Source organism: Gorilla gorilla, chromosome 5 (assembly GCF_029281585.2).
Source record: "Gorilla gorilla gorilla isolate KB3781 chromosome 5, NHGRI_mGorGor1-v2.1_pri, whole genome shotgun sequence".
Lineage (NCBI taxonomy): Eukaryota > Metazoa > Chordata > Mammalia > Primates > Hominidae > Gorilla > Gorilla gorilla.
In genome coordinates this window covers 130,680,456-130,701,690 of record NC_073229.2, presented here as the reverse complement: position 1 = coordinate 130,701,690, position 21,235 = coordinate 130,680,456, and the positions used below count along the sequence as shown (strand labels likewise).

Genomic DNA, 21,235 nt, shown 5'->3' with positions numbered 1-21,235 from the left:
TCTCCTAATTTAAATGTCTAGGCTATTTCCACCAATGCTAGAAAATTCAGGGCACATATGTTTCATGTCAGTTCACAGAATAGGAACTCAGCTAAGAGATTCTAATTCAAATAATATCAGTATCATCTCAAATAAAGATAAATTAGAATATATTAATCACTTACCTAGAAAGAGCTGAATCAATTTTGTGTTCATATACATACCCTATCTGAATCCATATAAATATCGTTTTCTCATAGTAAATCTACAATCATATAACAACCACTAGTCTAAATAGAAGTGTTTATGGTATATATGGTACATTTCATAATGTACATTGCACATAGTATATTTAATCCCCCCTTTTTTTTTTCTTTTGAGATGGAGTCTGGCTCTGTCACCAGGCTGGAGTGCAGTGGCATCATCTTGGCTCACTGCAACCTCCGCCTGGGTTCAAGTGATTCTCCTGCCTCAGCCTCCCGAGTAGCTGGGACTACAGGTGCGTGCCACCAGGCCCAGCTAATTTTTGTATTTTTCTTTTAGTAGAGATGGGGTTTCACCATGTTGGCTAGGATGGTCTCGATCTCTTGACCTCATGATCCGCCTGCCTCAGCCTCCCAAAGTGCTGGGATTACAGGTGTGAGCCACCGTGCCTGGCCTAATCCCGCTTTTTTGATAGACAAAATACATTTCAATATGGCTCCAAAACTAATCATTTTCAAGACCATCTGACAAGACCAGTAAAACCAGAAATGCATAAGATAATAAAATAGTAATTATACATGTAAAAATATTACAAAACATGAACTACTTTCAGTGCTGACCAGGATGCCTATTTTAGGAACTGCCTTTGCTCTGACTGCTCTTGCATCACACCAGAGTGTGATATGCCCAGAAGACCACAAAAGGCTGGGGCGCAGTGCCTCACACCTGTAATCCCAGCACTTTGGGAGGCTGAGGTAGGCAGATCACCTGAGGTCAGGCGTTCGAGACCAGCCTGACCAACATGGCAAAACCCCGTCTCTACTAAAAATACATAAATTAGCTGGGCGTGGTGGCGCTCACTTATAATCCCAGCTGCTCGGGAGGCTGAGACATGAAAATCGCTTGAACCTGGAAGGCAGAGAGGTTGCAGTGAGCTGAGATCATGCCACTGCACTCCAGCTTGGGTGACAGAGCGAGATTCTGACTCTAAAAAAAAAAAAAGTCCATAAGGGCCCCCCTAGAGCCTTATCAGAAGCCAGATGGTATATACCTATTTATGTATATATACACATTAGAAGTAGATAAACTGAAGAAAAAGCCTAAAATTTAAAACAAAATTCAGGTAAAATCTTCATGATTGAATATACAATCAATAAAAGCCCAGGACCTAAAGAAAGACCATATTTTTTAATCATAAAAAGGCCTAGAAAAAGTATAAAGATTTTATTTTTCCTTTTTATGTCATTTGACTTGATTTTCATAGGGAAACTGTATATTCTGTTATCAACTTTGTCAGACTGTAGTTAAATAAGGAAAGCAATCTAAGAACAATTAAAAAGAACAAAGTAGTAATGAATGGGCAGTGGACCAGTGGAAATTTTGTGCTTGAGAGAAATAGTTAATATTTCTATTATATAACTATTAATAGAAATAGTTAGAATTTTATGATTTCTGAGTACCATAGGCTGATTCAGTCTTATTTGTTTATAGCAGTGGTTCTCAAAATGTGGTTCAGAGGCCACTGGGGGGGGGTCTCCAAGATACTTTCAGGTAGTCCATGGGGTCAAAACTATTTTCATAATAAGAAGAGGTCACCTGCCTTTTTCATCTCTGTCTCAAATGTCCAGCGGAGTACAAGGCTCCATGATGTGTGATGACATCGTTGCTCTGAGCCCTGGTGCAGTGTGCACTTCTACGTTCTGGTGTTTTACAATTTTCTCAGCAATTATTTGTAATATAATAAATTCTGATAGGCAGAACCCATACAAACAAAAGCTTGTTGGGGTTCTCAATCATTTTTAAACATAAAGGGTCCTAACACCAAACATCTGAAACCCAAACTTTATGAAAGTTTATGAAATCACATGAAAAAGGGATCTGCACCTCTGCTGGAAACCCAACCATATATTTTGAAAGAGCTTGCAACATCACATTCTCTGACAGGATTGTAGCAAAAGCCAATACAATACATTGAACCATGCTGCAGTACCCTGTACAGACGAGGAAAGGTGCAAGGTATTTTCCGCCTAGATAAACTGTGTTGGATTGAGGTCCACACTTGCCAGACAGCCGGGTTCACACGATGGACCACCAGAATACAAACCCTACTCAGGTTTCTAGCCTGGCAGAGCTGATCACTAAACATATATTCCACCTTCCTCTCTCATAGTCCTCTCTCACCTTAAATAAGCTTGGTAACAAAAAGGCACAAATTCACATCAAAAACCGAGTAAAGTAAACATCTTCTGAAGTGAGATAAAAGAAGATGCAGAAATCAAAATTATTCCCCAAAATCATGTTTTGCTGTCTTCTCTCTAATATTTAAGAAAAGATCCAATGAAAACCAAAATTCTTTATTCCCCACAGCTTTGCAGGGTAAAAAAATATTTCCCTAATGAAAACTAATTCCCAATAAAGAGAAAATACTGTCTCAATTGCATAGGATAAACACCTATTGCTACTTATGGGAACAAAGAGTGAATCTCACAGAGAGAAGGATTAAGAAAAAGTTTCCCTGGCTGGGGACTTCCCAAATAGAGGAAGCTGCTTCACAAATCTTCAAAATTCTAAGTATAGCACTGAGCATTTTTACATAGAATAGGTAAGAAAAATCATCTCATCTGTCTCTGAACTCCAAAAGCTTACCTATACCTTCCATAATACAACATATAAATTCACATGTGCCTTAAAAGATTTATTGCCAGCCAGTCAGGATGGCTCACACCTGTAATCCCAACACTCTGGGAGGCCGAGGCAGATGGATCACGAGGTCAGGAGTTCGAGACCAGCCCAGCCAATATGGTAAAACCCCCGTATTTGTATTTTCAGTCTTTACTAAAAATACAAAAATTAGCCGGGCGTGGTGACACGCGCCTGCATTCCCTGCTACTAGGGAAGCCGAGGCAGAAGAATCGCTTGAACCCGGGAGGTGGAGCTTGCAGTGAGCTGAGATTGCACCACTGCACTCCAGCCTGGGCGACAGAGCGAGACTCTGTCTCAAAAAAAAAAAAAAAAAAAAAAAAAGATCATGTGCCTTAGAGCATTTGTAGCTTTATCTCCCTGCAAGACTACAGATGCCTCCAGTGAAGACTCTTCGTACATTTTTTTCTTGCACTCTAACGGTCCCTTGTACATTGCAGGTTTTCAAATATGTGATGAATGAATAAAAACTATAGCACATAAGCTTAACCATTTCTAAAAGAATAACATGAGTTGCTCATCATCCCTCTCTTCCCTTGCTTTAAAAATACCCCAAATAAATAATAACACATTGCTACTTACCATTGTGTCTGATAATGACATTCCAGAAAAAGAAATGCTTGGGTCATACCGGCTTGATTTGAAAAGACCCATGAAGTCGGTGTCACTGTTTGCACAGTTTGGCAAGTTTGATTTAAGAACAGTTTCAATATGATTAGCCTTTTCCATATCATCATTCTTCAGTTTTGACAATTCAGAAAATTTAGTTTCTGGCAAGTGTAGGTTGCTTCGTGAATCCAGATCTTCTTTGGTTTTCTCTTTTTGAGGGTATTTTTCCATGTGGCTTGGGCTTTTCAAACTGGAGTGTGATGTACTTGACGAGTTGAAATTGAAGACCTTTAAGGAGTTGTCGGGTAGAAGATTTGACTGCTCTTTGTTCAAACCACAGGGCGGGGCACCCTCAGTCATGGGCTGTGACACTGAAGACTGAGATAGGGAACCGTTCTGAGAAGTACTGAAAGCCGTGGTCATAGTGTTGACTGATGTCACAGAAGGAGAAAAGATTTTGTCTTGTGGTAAAGAAGATAACAAGCTTGAGAAAAGTGCACTTTTTTCTAGTCTCGATCTCTTAATGCCACCATTTGTGACATCCCTGTTCTCTTTGTCATTGATTTCCGGCATCACCAGAGGCTCACTGTTCCCATTAGTGTTGGTGTGCAGGGACTTGAAGAGGACGCTCTGTTCAGCAGATGCACGTTTGGGTTTCAGTTTGGATTTTGTGTCAAGGTTCTGCATCAAATGTAAAGCCGGTGACATTTCTGGCTGACTTTCCTTCTTCTTCCCCAAACCAAAGGTAAACACTTTGGGATCAAACACCTTTTCTAAATGGTCTTCGTGAATAGGAGGCATGGCAAAGTGAGGAGCAGGAGAGTTTGGCATCCTGGCCTTCTTTCTTTTCATGGGCATACAAACTGCGCTATCCATCTGTTTTATAATTTCAGTGAATTTTTCCATATCAGAAGAAGAATCAAATACACTATCATCACTACCAGCAGAAATGTTCAAAAGGCTGGCAGGGCTATCCTGGCCATTTGTAACAGTCTGATCTGGCCTTTGAGGAGTGGCTAAGTGATTTCCGCTGCTGGGAGAGTTGGTGGGACTGGATTCAGCCATCAGGGGTGTTCTGCTGCCCTGACTTTGAGCCTGAATAGGCAGAGTTTTCTCTGATGCTGGCGGTACGACTTGTGGGCCAGATTTTGCTGCGAGCTCTGCTGTGCAATGAGAGTGTTCGGGTGACATGCTCTTATTGCCCAGTACTTCCTCTTGTGGGGGAGCACAACTTGCAACGGAAACCACTTCAGGTTCATTACTGTGACAAGTTGGCAACTGCACTTCTCTAACTTCAGAGCTCTCTGGGATGACCTGGGAGCTCACATCCTGGGTGCTCTCCACGGGGAGCACGAAGGACCTGACCTGGACGAGGACTCTGGATGGACACTCACTTCCCACAGCTTCTGGACTATGCTCTGTGGACAAAGGAGGGGTTGTTTCTCCTCCAAGTTCTGAAAGTGGCATTTTCTCATTGTTCTGACGAGACACAGGCAAAACACATCCTTTATGGTTTTCTGACACTTTTAGATCAGTGCATGGGAAACTGCTTATGGGTGATTGAACACATGTGTCTTTGGGAACATCCCCAGGAGCGGGTGCAGACAGTGAAAGAGAAGGCCCAGGAGATGACTCAGCAGGGGACTGTGAGTCAGAAAATGTATGCTGCGGCTTTGGCATGGCCGTTGGAGGTAAATCTTTGGTATCCACAGTGGTGGGGATGTCTTGTGCTGTATTGGTTACATTTTCAAGTACAAGTCTTTTGCTGTCTGCAGCCTCTGAGTCCTCCTTCTCTAAGAGCTTATGATCCTTGACAGGAATCAGAGCAGAAGCCACTGGTTCTGAAAGGCAGCCAGCATCTGTTTGTACGTCTGCTTTATCACCTTGGTTAGGTTGAGGACCAAGAGCTTGATTCTCAGAAGGGTCTCCATTCATTCCTCTGGTTGCTGGCAGAATCTCTTCTTCCGAGACAGTAACTTTGGTTTCTATAGCAGTTTCCTTAACCAGCACACCATTCTGGGGACTGTTTGGTATTACTTTCTTTTCAGGTTGCTCCATTTCTTTGGCTTTTTTGGCTAAATTCAGCTTTGCCCTCCCAACAAACGTTTTACTAGAGGCAGGAGTATTCCTTGGGCCTCGAATGTCAGTGTGTCTTGGGCTACTGTTTGTCCGTTTGTTTTCAAATAAGGAGATTTTGGTGGCAGTGTTGCCTTTGTGAACTGGCTGGCTAAATGGATTGTGCTCATTTCCCAAACTGTCAAGATTCTTAGGGGTTTTAAGATTTAGTTCCACATGTTTGGGCTTGGCAGGGCTGTGAGGAAAAAGCAGGAAGATAAAGTTATTGACCTAGTTTTAAAAAGTGAACACACAAACCAATTAATTACAAAACTATGAAAAGCCAACGTCTCCCTGATATATAACATTTGGAGTGTGGTGTGTGTGTGTGTGTGTGTGTGTGTGTGTGCACACATGTGTTTTTAAGACAAGGTCTTGCTCTGTCGCCAAGACTGGAGTACAGCAGTGTGATCATAGATTGCTGCAGCCTCGAACTCCTGGGCTCAGGCAATCCTCCTGCTTCAGCCTCCCAGGTAGCTGGGACTACAGGCACATACCACACACCCAACTAATTTTTTTATTTTTATTTTTTTGTAGAATGGGGTCTATGTCACCCAGGCTGGTCTCAAACTCCTGGCTTCAAGCAATCCTCCCATCTTGGCCTCCCCAAGTGCTGGGATTACAGACATGAGCCACCATTCTCTGCCACATTTGTTTTTTAATGAAACTATTTTTAAATAGTCCTAAGTACACTACGAACTATTTTTAATGGGTGTTTCGCTTGCATATGAGGGATCGGAAGATTATATAGCCAAGAAACTCTAGGGATGAGGGATGAACTAATTTATTGAGTACGTAGCATGTATGCACAGTGCTTGGCACTAGAGTTGGAAGATATCTTAAGGCCTGAACAACATTAGAAGAAATTTAAATATTTAATGCATTCCCATACTCCAACATCAATTATGTATTTTTATTTTAGCATAACTTTTTAAATATTATCTGAAAAGGATAGATTTTAAAAATTCATCTACTATTGACCGCTTTGGATATTTTATTCATCTCATCCTTCCCCCATAAGATTTTCTCTGATTATAAGTGTGTTCACTATAGCAACTTTGGATAATATTTAAAAATCACTGATAATCCTACCAGTCAGACAATATCCCTGTTAACATTTTTATATGTTTCTAATCTTTTTATATGCATAATTAAATATTTTGAATAGAATTGAGATTATTCTGTTCATATAATTTGATATCTTGCTTTTTCAAGAAATAAAATGACTTAACCTTATAGTTAACATTTTTCAGATTACCAAAAAATTTGTTTGAAAAGTTGTCTTAATGCTGCATGGAAGTCCATCATATGGATGTACCATCATTTACTTATCAATTATGCAACTGTTGGTTTTGTCACCACTTCTTGGGCAAGAGAGTCTCCCCTCTCTCCGTCACATTTCTTGGGTATAATTACCCCCAGTGGAAATAATAAGTCTTTGAATGTACACAGTGCTTTCTTTCAGAGGAACAAAATGTGCTCTGTTTGGCATTCTCTGGCTCTGGTCCTGGCTTTTATGCTAATTATCTGTGTGAACCTGGTCAAGTTACTTTACCTCTCTGGACTCTAACTTCTTCATCTTTAAAAAAAATGAGATGGTTTAGAACAGAGTTGTTTTTATTTCCCCCAACTTATGGTTGAAGGAATCCCTGGGGTTCTCTTCAAGGGCTGCAGTTGGGGAAAGTAGGGACGAGGATGGGGCTGTCCACTCTCCTTTCAAGCAGAATCACTCCCAGTATCTGTTTTATTTATTGCTCCTATTTAAACTTTCTTAGAAGAAAGGATTCCAAAGCTTATATATATATGTGTATATATATATGTGTATATATATGTGTGTGTATATATATATGTGTATATATATATGTGTGTATATATATGTATATATATGTGTATATATATGTATATATATATGTGTATATATATATATATGTATATATATATTCCAGTACTTTGGGAGGTCAAGGAGGGAGGATCACTTGAGCCAAGGGGTTCAAGACCAGCCTGGGCAACATACTGAGACCCAGTCTCTACAAAACAAACAAAAAAATTAGCCAGGTGAAGTGGTGTGTGCCTGTAGTCCCAGCTATTCCAAAGGCAGAGGTGGGAGATCACTTGAGTCCAGAAGATCAAGGCTGCAGTGAGCTATGGTCGTGCCACTGCACTCCAGCTTGGGTGACAAAGTGAGACTCTGTCTCAAAAAAAAAAAAAAAGTCTAAACCATTAGTCCAGTGGTTTATAAAACGGGAGAGATAAAGCATAACCACTAACAATCAGTGATTGTCAAGCCCTTGAGAAATGCTTCATCGGGCTTACTTAATTAATATACAACTTTAAACATCCTATTTTTGGCTGAGGAAGTTGAAGTGTCGAGAAGTAACTCCCTGAGGTTATGCAGCTAATAAGTGACAGGGCCACAGTTTGAAGTGAGGTGCTCTGGTTTCAGATGCCATGCTCCCAACCACTATACTATTCTGCTTCACCAGATAGGCTTGGACTATACCCGCCTGAATGAGCTCCTCTGGTTCTTTCCATCTTTATCATTTAAAGTCAGTGAATTATCATGAGATCCATAACATAACATAGACTTTAGAGGCCACTTTGATAATGAGAACACACAAGTGGAGACACTGAAATCCCATACTGCCTCTCCTTCATGGACTTGGCCTTCATGAAGCTTGGGCCTGGCTGGGTGTGGTGGCTCACGCTTGCAATCCCTACACTTTGGGAGGCCAAAGTGGGTGGATCACTTGAGGTCAGGAGTTCCAGACTAGCCTGGCCCACATGGTGAAACCTTGTCTCTACTAAAAATACAAAAATTAGCCGGGTGTGGTGGCACATGCCTATAATCCCAGCTACTTGGGAGGCTGAGGCAGGAGAATTGCTTAAATCTGGGAGGTGGAGGTTGCAGTGAGCCAAGATTGTGCCACTACACTCCAGCCTGGGCGACAGAGTGAGACTCTGTCTAAAAAAAAAAAAGAAAAAAAAAAAAAAGAAGCTTGGGCCTAAGGAGCTTCTAGAAGGGACAGGCAGTATGACTGCTGGTGAGTCAACTTATCCTTCTGGATAAAATATTCTCTTCAAAAGCAGCACTGAGAATTCAGATTTTAATTTTTACAAATTTTACTTGATACTAAATTTGAGGCTGGGATCAGTGGCTGATGCCTGTAATCCTAGCACTTTGGGAGGCCGAGGCAGGTGGATCACTTGAACCCAGGAGTCTGAGACCAGCCCGGGGAACATGGCAAAATCCTGTCTCTAAAAAAATAAAAAAATTAGCCAGACATGGTGGTGTGCCTGTAGTCCCTGCTACTAGGGAGGCTGAGGTGGGAGGATCACCTGAGCCGGGGGAGGTCGAGGCTGCAGTGAGCCATGATCATGCCACTGCACTCCAGCCTGGGTAACAGAGTGAGATCCTGTCTCAAAAATAAATAAATAAATAAATAAATAAATAATTTTGATCTCTGCTCATAAATTTCTCCCAGGCATTGCTTTCCCCAATATCTCCATAAGATACTTAGGCTCCCTTATTGCAGGCCCATACCTTAAATTTAAAAGGAAAATTAATTTATAAGCATTTCCTCAAAGATCAAATTATGAAACTAGTGAGATGATTAGAAATAGAGAGCTTCAATTTGTTATCAGTTAATGAGGGATGGTCACATACCAGAGAATATACTTTTTAAAAATTCTCACTAATCATTTCAAGGAAGGGTACTCAATTCAAACATCGAAGTATATCTTATGATGTAAATAGAAAACACTACAAGTTAGCCAACAGGCTACCTTAAGGACAGGAAACACGTATCTGCACATTAAAGATTTACACGAAGATCAAAATAAATTTTACAACCAAACTGTCTGTGCTATTAAGTTGTGCTACCAAGAGTCACTACAATTAAACTACTTCAGACTGATTAAAAGGAAGGCTCCTATAATTCATGTTGTAATGCCTTCATTATGAGACAGGAGAAAATAATTTGGAGTCCAAAAAGCCATAGTTATAAGAGGAAAATTCTCCTTATTCTACATATACCATTTTAAGAATTTCAACATTCAGCACTTGGTAGAGAACTTGAAGGAATAATTTTTCTAACAGCATAAAGGAACATGCTACTTCAGTGTCATTTTTCAGGAAATACGAAATAGTTTTTCTTACTCTTCAGTCTCAAATTGTTTTAAAGAATAATCTGATTAACATCTTGTGATACGGTCATAGGAAGAATTAAAGGGTCTGAAAAAACCATCAGTCACAAAGAAATGGGTCAAAGGACTAGAAACACTTATTAATTTTTAAGTCAATAATTTGCCAAATGACCATGTGCAAGGCACTGCGCAAAACAAACACATTGAATGTCTGGTAAAGAAAATTTTTAGGTATAAATTAATCAGAACTGGGAAAGAGATATTTGGTTTAGTTCTATTACAGAGAACAGCAAACGAAGAATTTCATTATAAGATCATCTTTCCTGTTTGTTTAGCCTACTATTTCACACTGTAACATTTCTGGTTTTTCTACTGGTGTCTTCTAATTGGAAGACAGGTGAACCATCCTTCATAAGGTACACAGCAATGTTTCTCTAAGCCTCACATTTAGGAGGCTTTAGCATTCAATCACACTGGTCTTCTATAAATAATAAGCATCATTCACCCAGCTTATTTCTCTGATGCTACCTACCATTACAGAATAAATCACTGACTATATCAAAGGTCTCCAGGTTGGCAGTTGGTGAGGTAGTCAAGTTATTCATTAAGCATACTTCCCTCTCAGAGTTCTCAGAGTTCTCCCAATCAGAACTCTCCTCCTCTTAAGCTTACTTATCCAAGAAATCAAATAGAATGAAAGAAACCATTAAGTTCAAGAATTATAATGATAATGTTGTTAAAATACCCACTCTTTGAACAAATATGTGAATGGAGGAAAAACTTAAGCACTTAATCATTATTCACCTGTGCTAAGTGGGAGTGGTGAGGGAGCAGAAGTGTGAGAAGGGAGGGTCTTATCAGTTTCATAGAGTACCTTCCCTATCCTGTCCACCTATACAAATTGCATTTATCATCAAGGCACAAGGCCCAGCTCCCCCAAAGCACCAGCAGTGATTTCTTGCTCGCTAGCACTTCCCCAGGCTTTACAGATGGTAACATTCGTTTGGCAGTTTCATCAGATATCATCTTGTATTGTTATTTGATTTGTGTGCTTTTTGTGTGCCAGATGGGGCTATAAAAATTTCAGGGAAATATCCTGAGTCACAGTTGTAGAGTTTTTTTCCCCCACAGTGACTAGCACAATATCTTGCACAGAAAGTATTAAATAAATTACTTGTGAAATGAATAAACTTAACAGCAAGTAGTCACAGTTGTTTTGTGCTTTCATGCAGCACAAGGAGGAAGAAGCAACCAAGATACATAAATTAGGGACTTTTTGAAAAAGGCTTAGGCCAACAATGCACTAAGTTCCATAAAATGTTTTGGAATTATCTTAAACTCACACCTGTCACAGCTGCTTTCATGTAGCAAATAATCTTCCAGTAAGAACACTGATCTTTATTTCAGTAACTGAAAACTACTTTTCAACCTGGGTCCAAAAGTATCACCAGACTCCCTAACATTATAAAGGGGAAGAAGCAACCAAGATACTTGTATTAGGAACTTTTCTTGTGTGTGTGTGTTTTTAAGCTTTTTGCCAATAAATGCACTGAGTGCCATAAAAGGTTCTGCAAATTCTCTTAAAACTCACACATGTCAAAGCTACTGGATCGTATTTAACATGTTACTGTTTGCTCCATATTTTGAAATTCACAGCACATGCATTTTAAGAACATCCCACCTTGGAACACCCTTGTACATTTTGAATAAAGAATAGAATCAGCTCATGTCAGGCCGTGAGGTCTTATCTCTCATCTACATAAACGTTGAGCTTCAACGGATATCCTATTTTTACATTCGTTAAACTTAAATCTTGTGTTAAAAAGGGAATTAACTGAGGAGGCTGCCACAGGTGTCATCTTAAATCTTGACTGTGTAAACTGGCCCTTCACTATCTTAAGTTCAGCATGGAGGGGAAAGTTCAGTGACCAGACATTTCTTCCACAATGCAGATACCCCGAGCCTCTCAGAGCGGACCCCCAGCACGTGTGCGGACAGCAACTCGGCCGGGACTTGCGCGGCTACTTACAGGGTCACTTTAGTGGTCACTGTCGACCTGCCCACGCCGAAATGGTTCCTGGGCTTCAAGCCGTCGGCGTCAGAAGCTCCAGGCGCTCCGGCCGCTCTGCCCAGCTCTCTGCTTCGACCTCCCTCTGCTCGGCCGTTGAAGTGGTTGGGGAGCGGGCCCCTCTTGTGCTCGGGTTTGATCTCCGGCAGCAGCGAGCTGCTCTTGACCGGGAGCTCGCGGGGGATGGCCCGCGCCGCCTCCTCCCCGCTCTCGGCCGCAGTGCCCTTGGTGACTGGGCCGGGATCGGGCACCCTCTTGGGTGGGGACTCCTTGGCGGGAGCCCGGGGGCCGCTGGCGGGCGGGGCGGGCACGGCCTCGAGGGCACGGCTCCTGCCCTTCCTCTTCGTGGGGGACGAAGCCGGGGGTGGCTGTTTGCTCCGGTCCGACTCCCCTCGGAGCTGCCCTTTGGTACCGGGGCTGGGCTTGGACTCTGGGCTCGCAGCGGAGGCAACGCCCCCGTCGAGGGCTGCCGGCGGAGATTTCACTTTCTTTTCCGCCGAGGCGTTATCGCTGGCCGCATTTGGCGCCACCTCGTCGTCGAACACCGCGTCGTCCCTGGCAGCGCTCTCAGGGAGCTCGGCGTCCGCGCCGGGGGAGTCGGTGGATTTCTGCGACCTCCTCCGCCTCCCCGACCTGCGGCCGCTGGACCTCTTCTCCATGTCGTCCCAGTCACCGCAATCTTCCGCCCTGGGAGTAATCACGACCGGCTCGTCCACTTGTGCCCCCTCAGTCTTACTCAAGTAGATGTCCAAAGTTAGCACCTTAGCAGGGTGGGCGTGACCCTTGGGGCGGGCTGTGCAGTCTGCCTGCGCGGAGCTGGCCGTGTGCGCTGCGCCCTCGGCCGGAGGCTCACCTGGCAAATCAGACGCGCCCTTGGGGGGCTGGCTGCGGGCGTTGCGGGGCCCCAGGGAGCCTTCTTCGGCACACACACTGGGGGCTCCGTTAGGGGCCTCGCCTAGTCCTCCCGCGGGCCGCTCCTGGGTGGGCAACCCTGGCGCACCCCTCACACCCAGGAAAGCCTCCTGTTCGTGGCCAGCACCTGGTGAAGCGTCCTCCCCCGGACTGCGGGCGGGCGTCTCTGCGTTCTCTTGCCTGGAGGAATTTCCCGGCGAGGAATGCAGCTGCTTGGCAGTGGTGGTGGCATTTGGGAAAGGCTCTCCCTCTGCCTCCAGAGGTTCTAATTGGGGTGAACCATTTTCATGGCACTGCTGCACAGCCACAGCCGCTGCACTGCTGCTCCAGCGAGGTGACAGCTCGGCGTCAGGGGGTGCTGCGGGGCCACCGCTCTCGGGGAGCTCGCCCTCTGCCTCTCGGGGATTCTCCCGGGGGGAGCCCTCCTCGCTTGTGTCCGTTTGCTTCAGTTGGCTGCTCTGAGATCTGCTCCTCTCACTCTCTCTCTCTGGGAGCTTAGGAGAGGCTACCACATCTTTGGGAGAGAGTGGTTTGGCATTTGATCTGGTGGGACTCTCTAACCCGTTTCTACTGTTTCTTCTCCTTCCTGCAGTGAATAGAGTGCCAAGTTTCCCCAAAACTGGCTTCCTTCTGTTGTCTTCTGGAGGTTGTGCTCTGGACTGAAAAATAAAAGGGATGAGGAGGGAACATATGAGAATCTGGTGTTTTTCCCCTTAGACGTACATTACAGAACCACCAGCCAAAATGATAACAGACCAGAGTTTCTAATTGAAAATGATAAAGTTATGTTTATGTTACATTCATTCCAACAAAATAAACTCTGGTTTTACTTTTGAATTTTGCTTAAACACCTTAAGTTTCTGGCAGTAGTCAGAATAGCATTTTCTTTGAATTATAATTCTTGTTTTTTAAAGGAAAATTTGAACGGTCCAAATAATCACATATACAAAATAAATAGTTCCTTGCCCTCTCTAGGTTTTTTACCTTCTTCCTCAATAAAGATGCAATTTATAAACAGCCGTGCATGTGACCATGGGGCAGCAGTAAACACACTAAAGCATCCTAAGGCGGACTTTTTCCCGAAACACCGCCCTTTCTTTTTGTAGGAGGGAAGGAGGACGAAGAAAAAAAACCAGTCCTAGCAGCCTTCTCCTCCAGAACAGTAAGAAGCCACCTGGGTTCAACATCTAGTACTTGCAACATGAAAACCTTAAGCAAGCTCGGAGGAAGCAAGCACCTGGGCCCCGCCTTAGCCGGAGCTCCAATAGGAGGAGCGCGCGAGCGTTCAAACACCCGAGTGATCCCGCGGCTGCTGAGCGCATCGGAAAGGCTTTTGCCTGTGGGAGTTCCTACCATGTGAGCACGGAGGAGTGCGTGGGGGTAGCGGGCGAGGTTGCAGGGGTGACCACCTTTGCTCACCGCCCCCTAGAGCCGAGGAGGTGTGGCTGAAGGATGCGCTTGGGACTCTGCCTACTCCGCCCCGGGACCCGTTCCTCACCACACGTGTGGTTCCGGGGGCGCACGGCTGGAGCCCCAGGGGCCGGCCCACCTATGCGAGGGTGCCGGGCCGCCTGCGAATGATCCGCAGCGCTCCCAGGAAGGGGGAAAACCTGGGCTTCTTATATCTCCTGGAGCAAAACGGCTAGCATCCAGTGCCCGCGCCAGAAGGCGGGAGGGAGCGCAGAACAAACCAATAAAAGCAAACCCGCCAATGGGCGCGGTGGCGCTCCGGGGTTTGCCAGAGTGGGGACTGGGTAGGTGCGGGGCATAGAGGTGGGCAGGAAGAGGAGGAGGCGAGCCTGGGAAAGCGGGGGAGCAGGGGCGGCGAGCCCAGCCTGGCTCCTAGGAGAGGGAAGTGTGTTTGCGTAAGGACTCCTCTGAAACCAGGCCAAACGTGCGGCTACTGTATTTCTTAAGAATGAACTTTTAAACATTCAAAACCCAGGTGCTAGCTTGAGTCCTGGCGACGCAGGAAAGAGCCCCACCTTTCCTGGAAAAGGAACATTCAGGACAGTACCGACTACGGGGAGGTTCCCCAATCACCCTTTGAAGCTCCATTGCGTTTGAGTTACATGCAGCAAATGGACTTTGGCGATGGGAAATAGGAAAGATAACGCATGAAATTAACAGGTCAACAAGCATTTGATGAGACAGTCCTGGTACTGTAACATAGTGTCACCCCGCTACAGCCCAGTAAGGTCATGCTGTTACCACACAGATGAGGAAAGGAAGCTCAGCCAGCCCATAAAGAGACACAAAATTGGGGTAGAGGGGAGAGGCGGTCAGAGCAGTAAAGTCAGAATTCAAATCCAAGTCGCCTCCTGCCCACCCCATGCTCCTTCCATTCCGCCACAGGGGCCCCTTTTAGAGGCCGCGGAGGTTCTGCCGCCACCCGAGAACCACAGTTGGCCCAGAGGAACAGACTACGGGTCACCCACCCCCCAGAGTCAGCTCCCGAGGAAGTGCGCATGAATCAGATTTGCTTTCAAGGTTCTAAGACTCTCCTGGTCTTAGAAGCACCTGGTGGGCGCTTTGGGACTAGACAGCTGCTGCTGCTGCGATGAACCAATGGTGCAGCCGCTAGGAGCTCTTGTACCTGACGTCATACGATTTTAAAATCTAACCAGATTTTGATTAATCCGATTCTTCAATGGTTATATAAATAATATAGGAAGAATTCGAAGTATGATTTAAGGGAAAAAATTAAAATATTGTAACTTCCTAAGGAAACATTTGGATTATTTTACACGTCAAAGGTATGACATGATTTTTAAATCATAATACATGTTTACTGAGCTATCCTCGTGGGTCAGGCCCTTGTGATTCACACACTTTCATTTTATCTTCCCAACAGCTAGGTAGGTAGTCTTTTTTTAGTGCCCATTTGTCCAAGGTCCCACCACAGGTAAAGTCTGACTCTGACATAGAGCTCTGTGTCTCTGCTGTCTGGACAGGCCTTCAAACGTATCTTGAAGAAGTAGCCAGGGAAAATAGGTTTGAGTCTTGGCTTAATTCCATTCCCTGTCAAAATAAAACAACTAAGTATATGTATTACTCTGTCCTGCCAATGATGTTGCAATCTGCTTTTCCCATGCAGCAAAGACGCTTGATCAGCAAGAAGTCCTCTCTATGCTTAGTATAGGCATTAAAACAAATTTTTTTTTTTTTTTTTTGGCTATTAGATGCTTTTTACAAAACTGGTTGCTTGCTCTTCAACTTGGCTCAACTACTTGACTCCTCCTCCCCTCAGAGGGGCAGCCTGTTTATCACCAGCCAGACTGCTGAATTTCCTAAAAATACATGAATGTTCATAGTGGCTTCATTCATTCGTAATAGCTAAAAACTGGAAACAGCTCAAAGTCACTGGACATGGCTTGTGAACAGATAAACAAATTGTGGTACATCTACACAGCAGAGTATTATTCAGCAATAAAAAAGGAACAGACTTCTGAAACATGTAAGGATATGGATGCTAAATGCTTTTGAGAAGCAGACTCCAAATGTTACATACTGTATGGTTACATTTATATGACATTCTAGACAGTGCAAATCTAATCTATAATGATAGAAAGTAGGTCGGTGGTTGCCTGAGGGTGGGGTCAGTGGGTGGTAAGTGGTGGTGGTGCAACAGGGAAGAGGCACAAAGGAACGTTGAGGGTTAAAGTTCTATATCTTGATTGTGGTGATGGTTACACATGAGTACTTATCTTTCAAAACTCATCAAACTGTACATTTAAGATGGGTATATATAAATGAAGTTAAGATACAATCTCTTTAAAACAGAGTTTTTCCCCTGGGAAATAAATAATAGAAATGCACTGTGTGGCACAATCCATCTGTCTTGGGTGCACATTTCACAGGGTCTGACTGTATTGACCAGGCTGGAGTGCAGTGGCACGATCACAGCTCACTGCAGCCTCAACCTCCTAGGCTCAAGTGATCCTTCCACCTCAGCTTCCCAAGTAGCTGAGACTAATAGGCATGTGTCACCATGCCCAGCTAATTTTTAACTTTTTTTGTAGAGAGTTTCACCATGTTGCCCAGGCTGGTATCAAACTCTTGGGCTTAAGTGATCCTTCTGCCTCAGCCTTCCAAAGCGCTCGGATGATAGATGTGAGCCACTGTACCCAGCCACGTTATGCAGTTCTTAATGAGGGATCTCGTGTCATTTCAAATGATAGACTCATTGACAGGGGAATGCAGTCTTCTCCCACGGGACCAGGTCCCTGTGGATATCCAGGATCATATCTCCAAACAGGATCATCTGAGCAGGGCTCAGAATGCCCCATGCCTCCTGAGTAAAGTCCTCAGTCACATCTTTGAGGAACACCCCTTCCTAAATGCTATACATATTTCTTTTCAACCAGGAATTGTTTCTTTCCATCCAGGAATTGTTTCTTTCCATTGTTCACGGGGAAACTAAGGCAAATGGAGAACAAAAAACTAGCTGGCCTGGGAGTTGTCAGATAGGGACCTTCTTAGGTTTGAGCCTTTGGGTCTGGGGTCTTAAACCTAGGATGGGAAGCCACAGACCCACCACCTTTCCAGGCTTGATGATAATTTGCTAGGAAGGGGAGTGTTTTGCAAAGAGGCCATGAGTGACCATCAAGCTTCTTCATGCTTCCTCAGATTCCTCTGCCCCTGACTTTTCCACAGGCCTGGGCAGGGTCCTGAGGGTTCCCAGGCTGGGTGTTCTCAGAGCACATGCAATCCTGGGTCCTCCTTTGTATTTACCTTTTTACTGTGTATTTTCTGCCCACCTTACTTAAGGCAGCCTGCACACCTTACAGTGCAGAACCTGCACTTGGCACCCTTCCATCATCCATGTCCAACTGGGACGGAGCAGTCCACAACAGGACTATTGTAGAGGTGGCACATAGGTTGTGTGCTAGGACCTGCTTTAGAGTGTTCTTGTTGGCTAATATGAAATGTGGCTCATTAGGAACACATGTAACCATCCATGAGATCATATTCCAGCAGCGCGTAGAGGCCCAGGCAGCACTAGCTGCAGTGCTGTTAGGTGATTCTCAACCTTCGTGGTGTGGCAGCGCCTACTATATATACTACTATATATTACTACTATTACCACTTAGTAAATGTTACCTTGTAACATTTGCTACCCATTAGTTAAGGAGATAATGTAAATGTTAGAGTTTTTTTGAAACTGCTCTGGTTCTGAAGCTGGCCGAATCATGAATTTTTCTTTTTTTCCTTGCTTAAATAAATTCTGCTAAATTTGACTATCTAAGGGTTTTTCCTTTTTATAGTAACTATGGGAACAAACCTAAGTTTTTAAATTTTAATACAATTATGGGTCATTGACATTTGTTTTATGTTTATAATCTGTTTATATCTTTAAGAAATCTAGACTGGGTGCAGTGGCTCACACCTGTAATCCCAGCATTTTGGGAGGCCGAGGTGGGCGGATCACCTGAGGTCAGGAGTTCGAGACCAGCCTGGCCAATGTGGTGAAACCCCGTCTCTACTAAAACTACAAAAATTAGCCGGGTATGGTGGTGGTTGCTTGTAATCCCAGCTACTCAGGAGGCTGAAGCAGAAGAATTGCTTCAATCCAGGAGGCGGAGGTTGCAGTGAACTGAGATCACATCATTGCACTCCAGCCTGGCTGACGAGCGAAACTCCATCTCAAAAAAAAAAAAAAAAAAAAAAAGTGACAAGAAATTTAATAACATTTTGAGTAAAGTGATGTTTCTTATAAAAAAAAAATAAGTTTTCCTATGTTTCCCACCTTTTCATTCCCCAGTGAATGTAAGCTCCTTGAGAACAGGAAAAATGTTCTGTTGCCTTTCCAACAGCTAGCATGGGGGACTGACAGCTAGAGGTGGACATAAAGTATTTGTTGCTACTAAAGAATTAGTAACATCCCTCCTGCCTTTCAAAAAAGGAGTTGTCAATGCTCTTGGAGACAACTAGAAACATTGTTCTAAACAAATCAGAATGAAAATCTTATCTGCCTAAAACTTAGTGTGGTCAAGACTTGGCAGCTTTATTCTGCCTGAGTGAGGATTCCACGTGTTGATGGAGCTACCGGTGCACAGGTTTACTGCAGCCTCTCAGCCCAAATCTGACTCAGGAAAGTGGAACAAAATCTTGTTAACATGTACTCACCTGTGCATCCTTCTAAAATGTGGTCATCAATGTACAAAAGTAACTTTTTTTTTTTTAAACACGTGTGATTCCCTAAGAGCTCTCACTTTGTTGATTTCTGAAAGATACCTTAGCTTTTCAATTCAGCCACATGGGAATGAGTCAACTGGATATTACTGTAAATGATAGGATTGGCCATGTTACTTGTTCACAACATATGCATATGTGTGTTTGTGCTAGTGAGCAACTTTTTTTCCTGAGCAGTTTTTTTGTGAAAAAAAAAAAATAGCATGAGTTGTGTGGCTTAAAAATATAGGAATTTGAGCTACTTTACACTTCAACTTTAAAAGTTAAAATGGGGTTAGAAAATTCTGTTCAATAGAAGCAAGAAAGACTTCAGACTCGTGACAGCTAACTAAAGAACAAAGATGGGGAGTGGGGAAGGGGGAGAAAAAGGAGAAACACACACAGAAAAACAAGGCCAGGCATGGTGGTTCACGCCTGTAATCCCAGCACTTTGGGGGGCTGAGGCCAGCGGATCACTTAAGGTCAGGAGTTCAAGACCAGACCGGCCAAGATGTTGAAACTTGTCCTACTAAGAAATACAAAAATTGGGCCGGGTGCGGTGGCTCATGCCTGTAATTCCAGCACTTTGGGAAGCCAAGGTGGGCAGATCCCGAGGTCAAGAGATCGAGACCATCCTGGCTAACATGATGAAACCCTGTCTCTACTAAAAATACAAAAAATTAACCGGGTGTGGTGGCACGTGCCTGTAGTCCCAGCTACTTGGGAGGCTGAGGCAAGAGAATTGCTTGAACCTGGAAGGCAGAGGTTGCAGTAAGCTGAGATGGCGCCACTGCACTCCAGCCTGGCAGAGCAAGACTCTGTCTCAAAAAAAAAAAAAAAAAGTTAGCCAGGTGAGGTGGGGCATGCCTGTTGTCCTATGCCGGAAGATCACTTGAACCCAGGAGGTAGAGGTTGCAGTGAGCCAAGATTGCACCACTGCACTCCAGTCCATCTTAAAGAAAGACTTTTATGAGACATGATTCTTTTTTTTTTTAAATAACTTCCAGGATATTCATTCTGAAGACTTTTAGAATTAAAGTTAAAATTGTATTTTCCCATGATAAGTGTATGGCAGAATATCATCTCAGTATCAGAAACACCAGGCAGATGAAGTTAAGTTTAAGGGAGGATCCACATACAGATCCCTGATACCACAGACATTGATTCGCAATAGGCATTAAAAATAAATTAACTATCCTCCCCACCTTTCCGTTTGTGGTTTCCTTTCTGATATTGATTGGGATAATATATGTGGCCTGTTCTATACACACACACACATATACACACACACAAACACACACACGCACAGCAAAAAGAATAAAGAAATGTTCACATAAATGAACTCTGATCTATTAAGCACAGAAGCTTTTCATTTTAACTTTTAAAATATTTTCTATTATATATGATACAGTTACCTAAGAGTATACTAGATATAATTTATCTACTTCTTTCTGATTCTGGAGACAGAACTATGAACCTCTGTTACTACATTTGTGCTACAATAGTGATTTCTTCCAGGGCTGTTAGAAGGAGTGAAGACTACGGCTTACACTAAATGACCCACAGACTCTAACACTGTCTGGTAGTGAGCAGATCTCTTATGAAAACGTATATGAAACGGTGACATTTGGCCATTTTTGATCTACAGTCCAATTTCATATGATATAACCAACAATCCTTGATGTTAGGGCTTCAGAACCTTCTTCTCCGATGTCGCTCCTCCCAGTCTCCCAGGGTGGAATGTTTGCTTGCCCCATGCTGCTTCTAATATTTGTCACCACTTCTAGTGCCCACCCCATCTCTGATGCTATTTTTCTTTTTTTAAAAAAATCTTTTTTCTGTCATTTCAACATAATGTAACACATACCTCTCTACTTATACCTCAATGGTTGTGTTTTGTTTTGTTTTTTTCTAATGCTGTCACTTCAGGCCAAACAATAATATCATCCTGTTGGGTACAATCAAAGGTATACTATTGGGTGAAAGAATAGTGACAGACTTTTTAACTTCCAGATTAACCTGTGTCCTGAAAAAGAGGTGTCACTGAATACAAAAGCCATCAATTATAAAAGTTAATTTATAATTTATAATTATAATTTCATTCTCCCAAAAAGCTTCTTTTAAAAAGCAGACTCCCAGTTTCGGGTTGGTATCGTCTTTAAGTCATTTATACTTTGACAGAGACAAAGTGAAACCTAATTGTTTCAAGCCATTGACACATGATCAATCAGAAAGGAAGATAAAAGATAAGATCATGGAATGTCTGAATTGTAGGATCATTTACTCATTCATTCCACTGATAATTATTGAGTGTCTGCGTTGTGCCAGAAT

At 43.3% G+C, this 21,235-nt stretch overlaps 1 protein-coding gene across 1 annotated transcript in view; it reads right to left on the bottom strand.

Moving 5' to 3' along the window:
* The window catches only part of CRYBG1 (crystallin beta-gamma domain containing 1), a 210,030-nt gene that overhangs the window by 44,803 nt on the left and 143,992 nt on the right, over nucleotides 1–21,235 (bottom strand). The window contains exons 3-4 of the mRNA XM_031012027.2: nucleotides 11,780–13,389; nucleotides 3,466–5,803 (exon numbers count right to left, since the gene is read on the bottom strand). Of these exons, the coding sequence (XP_030867887.2) occupies nucleotides 3,466–5,803; nucleotides 11,780–13,389 (3,948 nt within the window). The remainder of the gene's footprint in view (nucleotides 1–3,465; nucleotides 5,804–11,779; nucleotides 13,390–21,235) is intronic.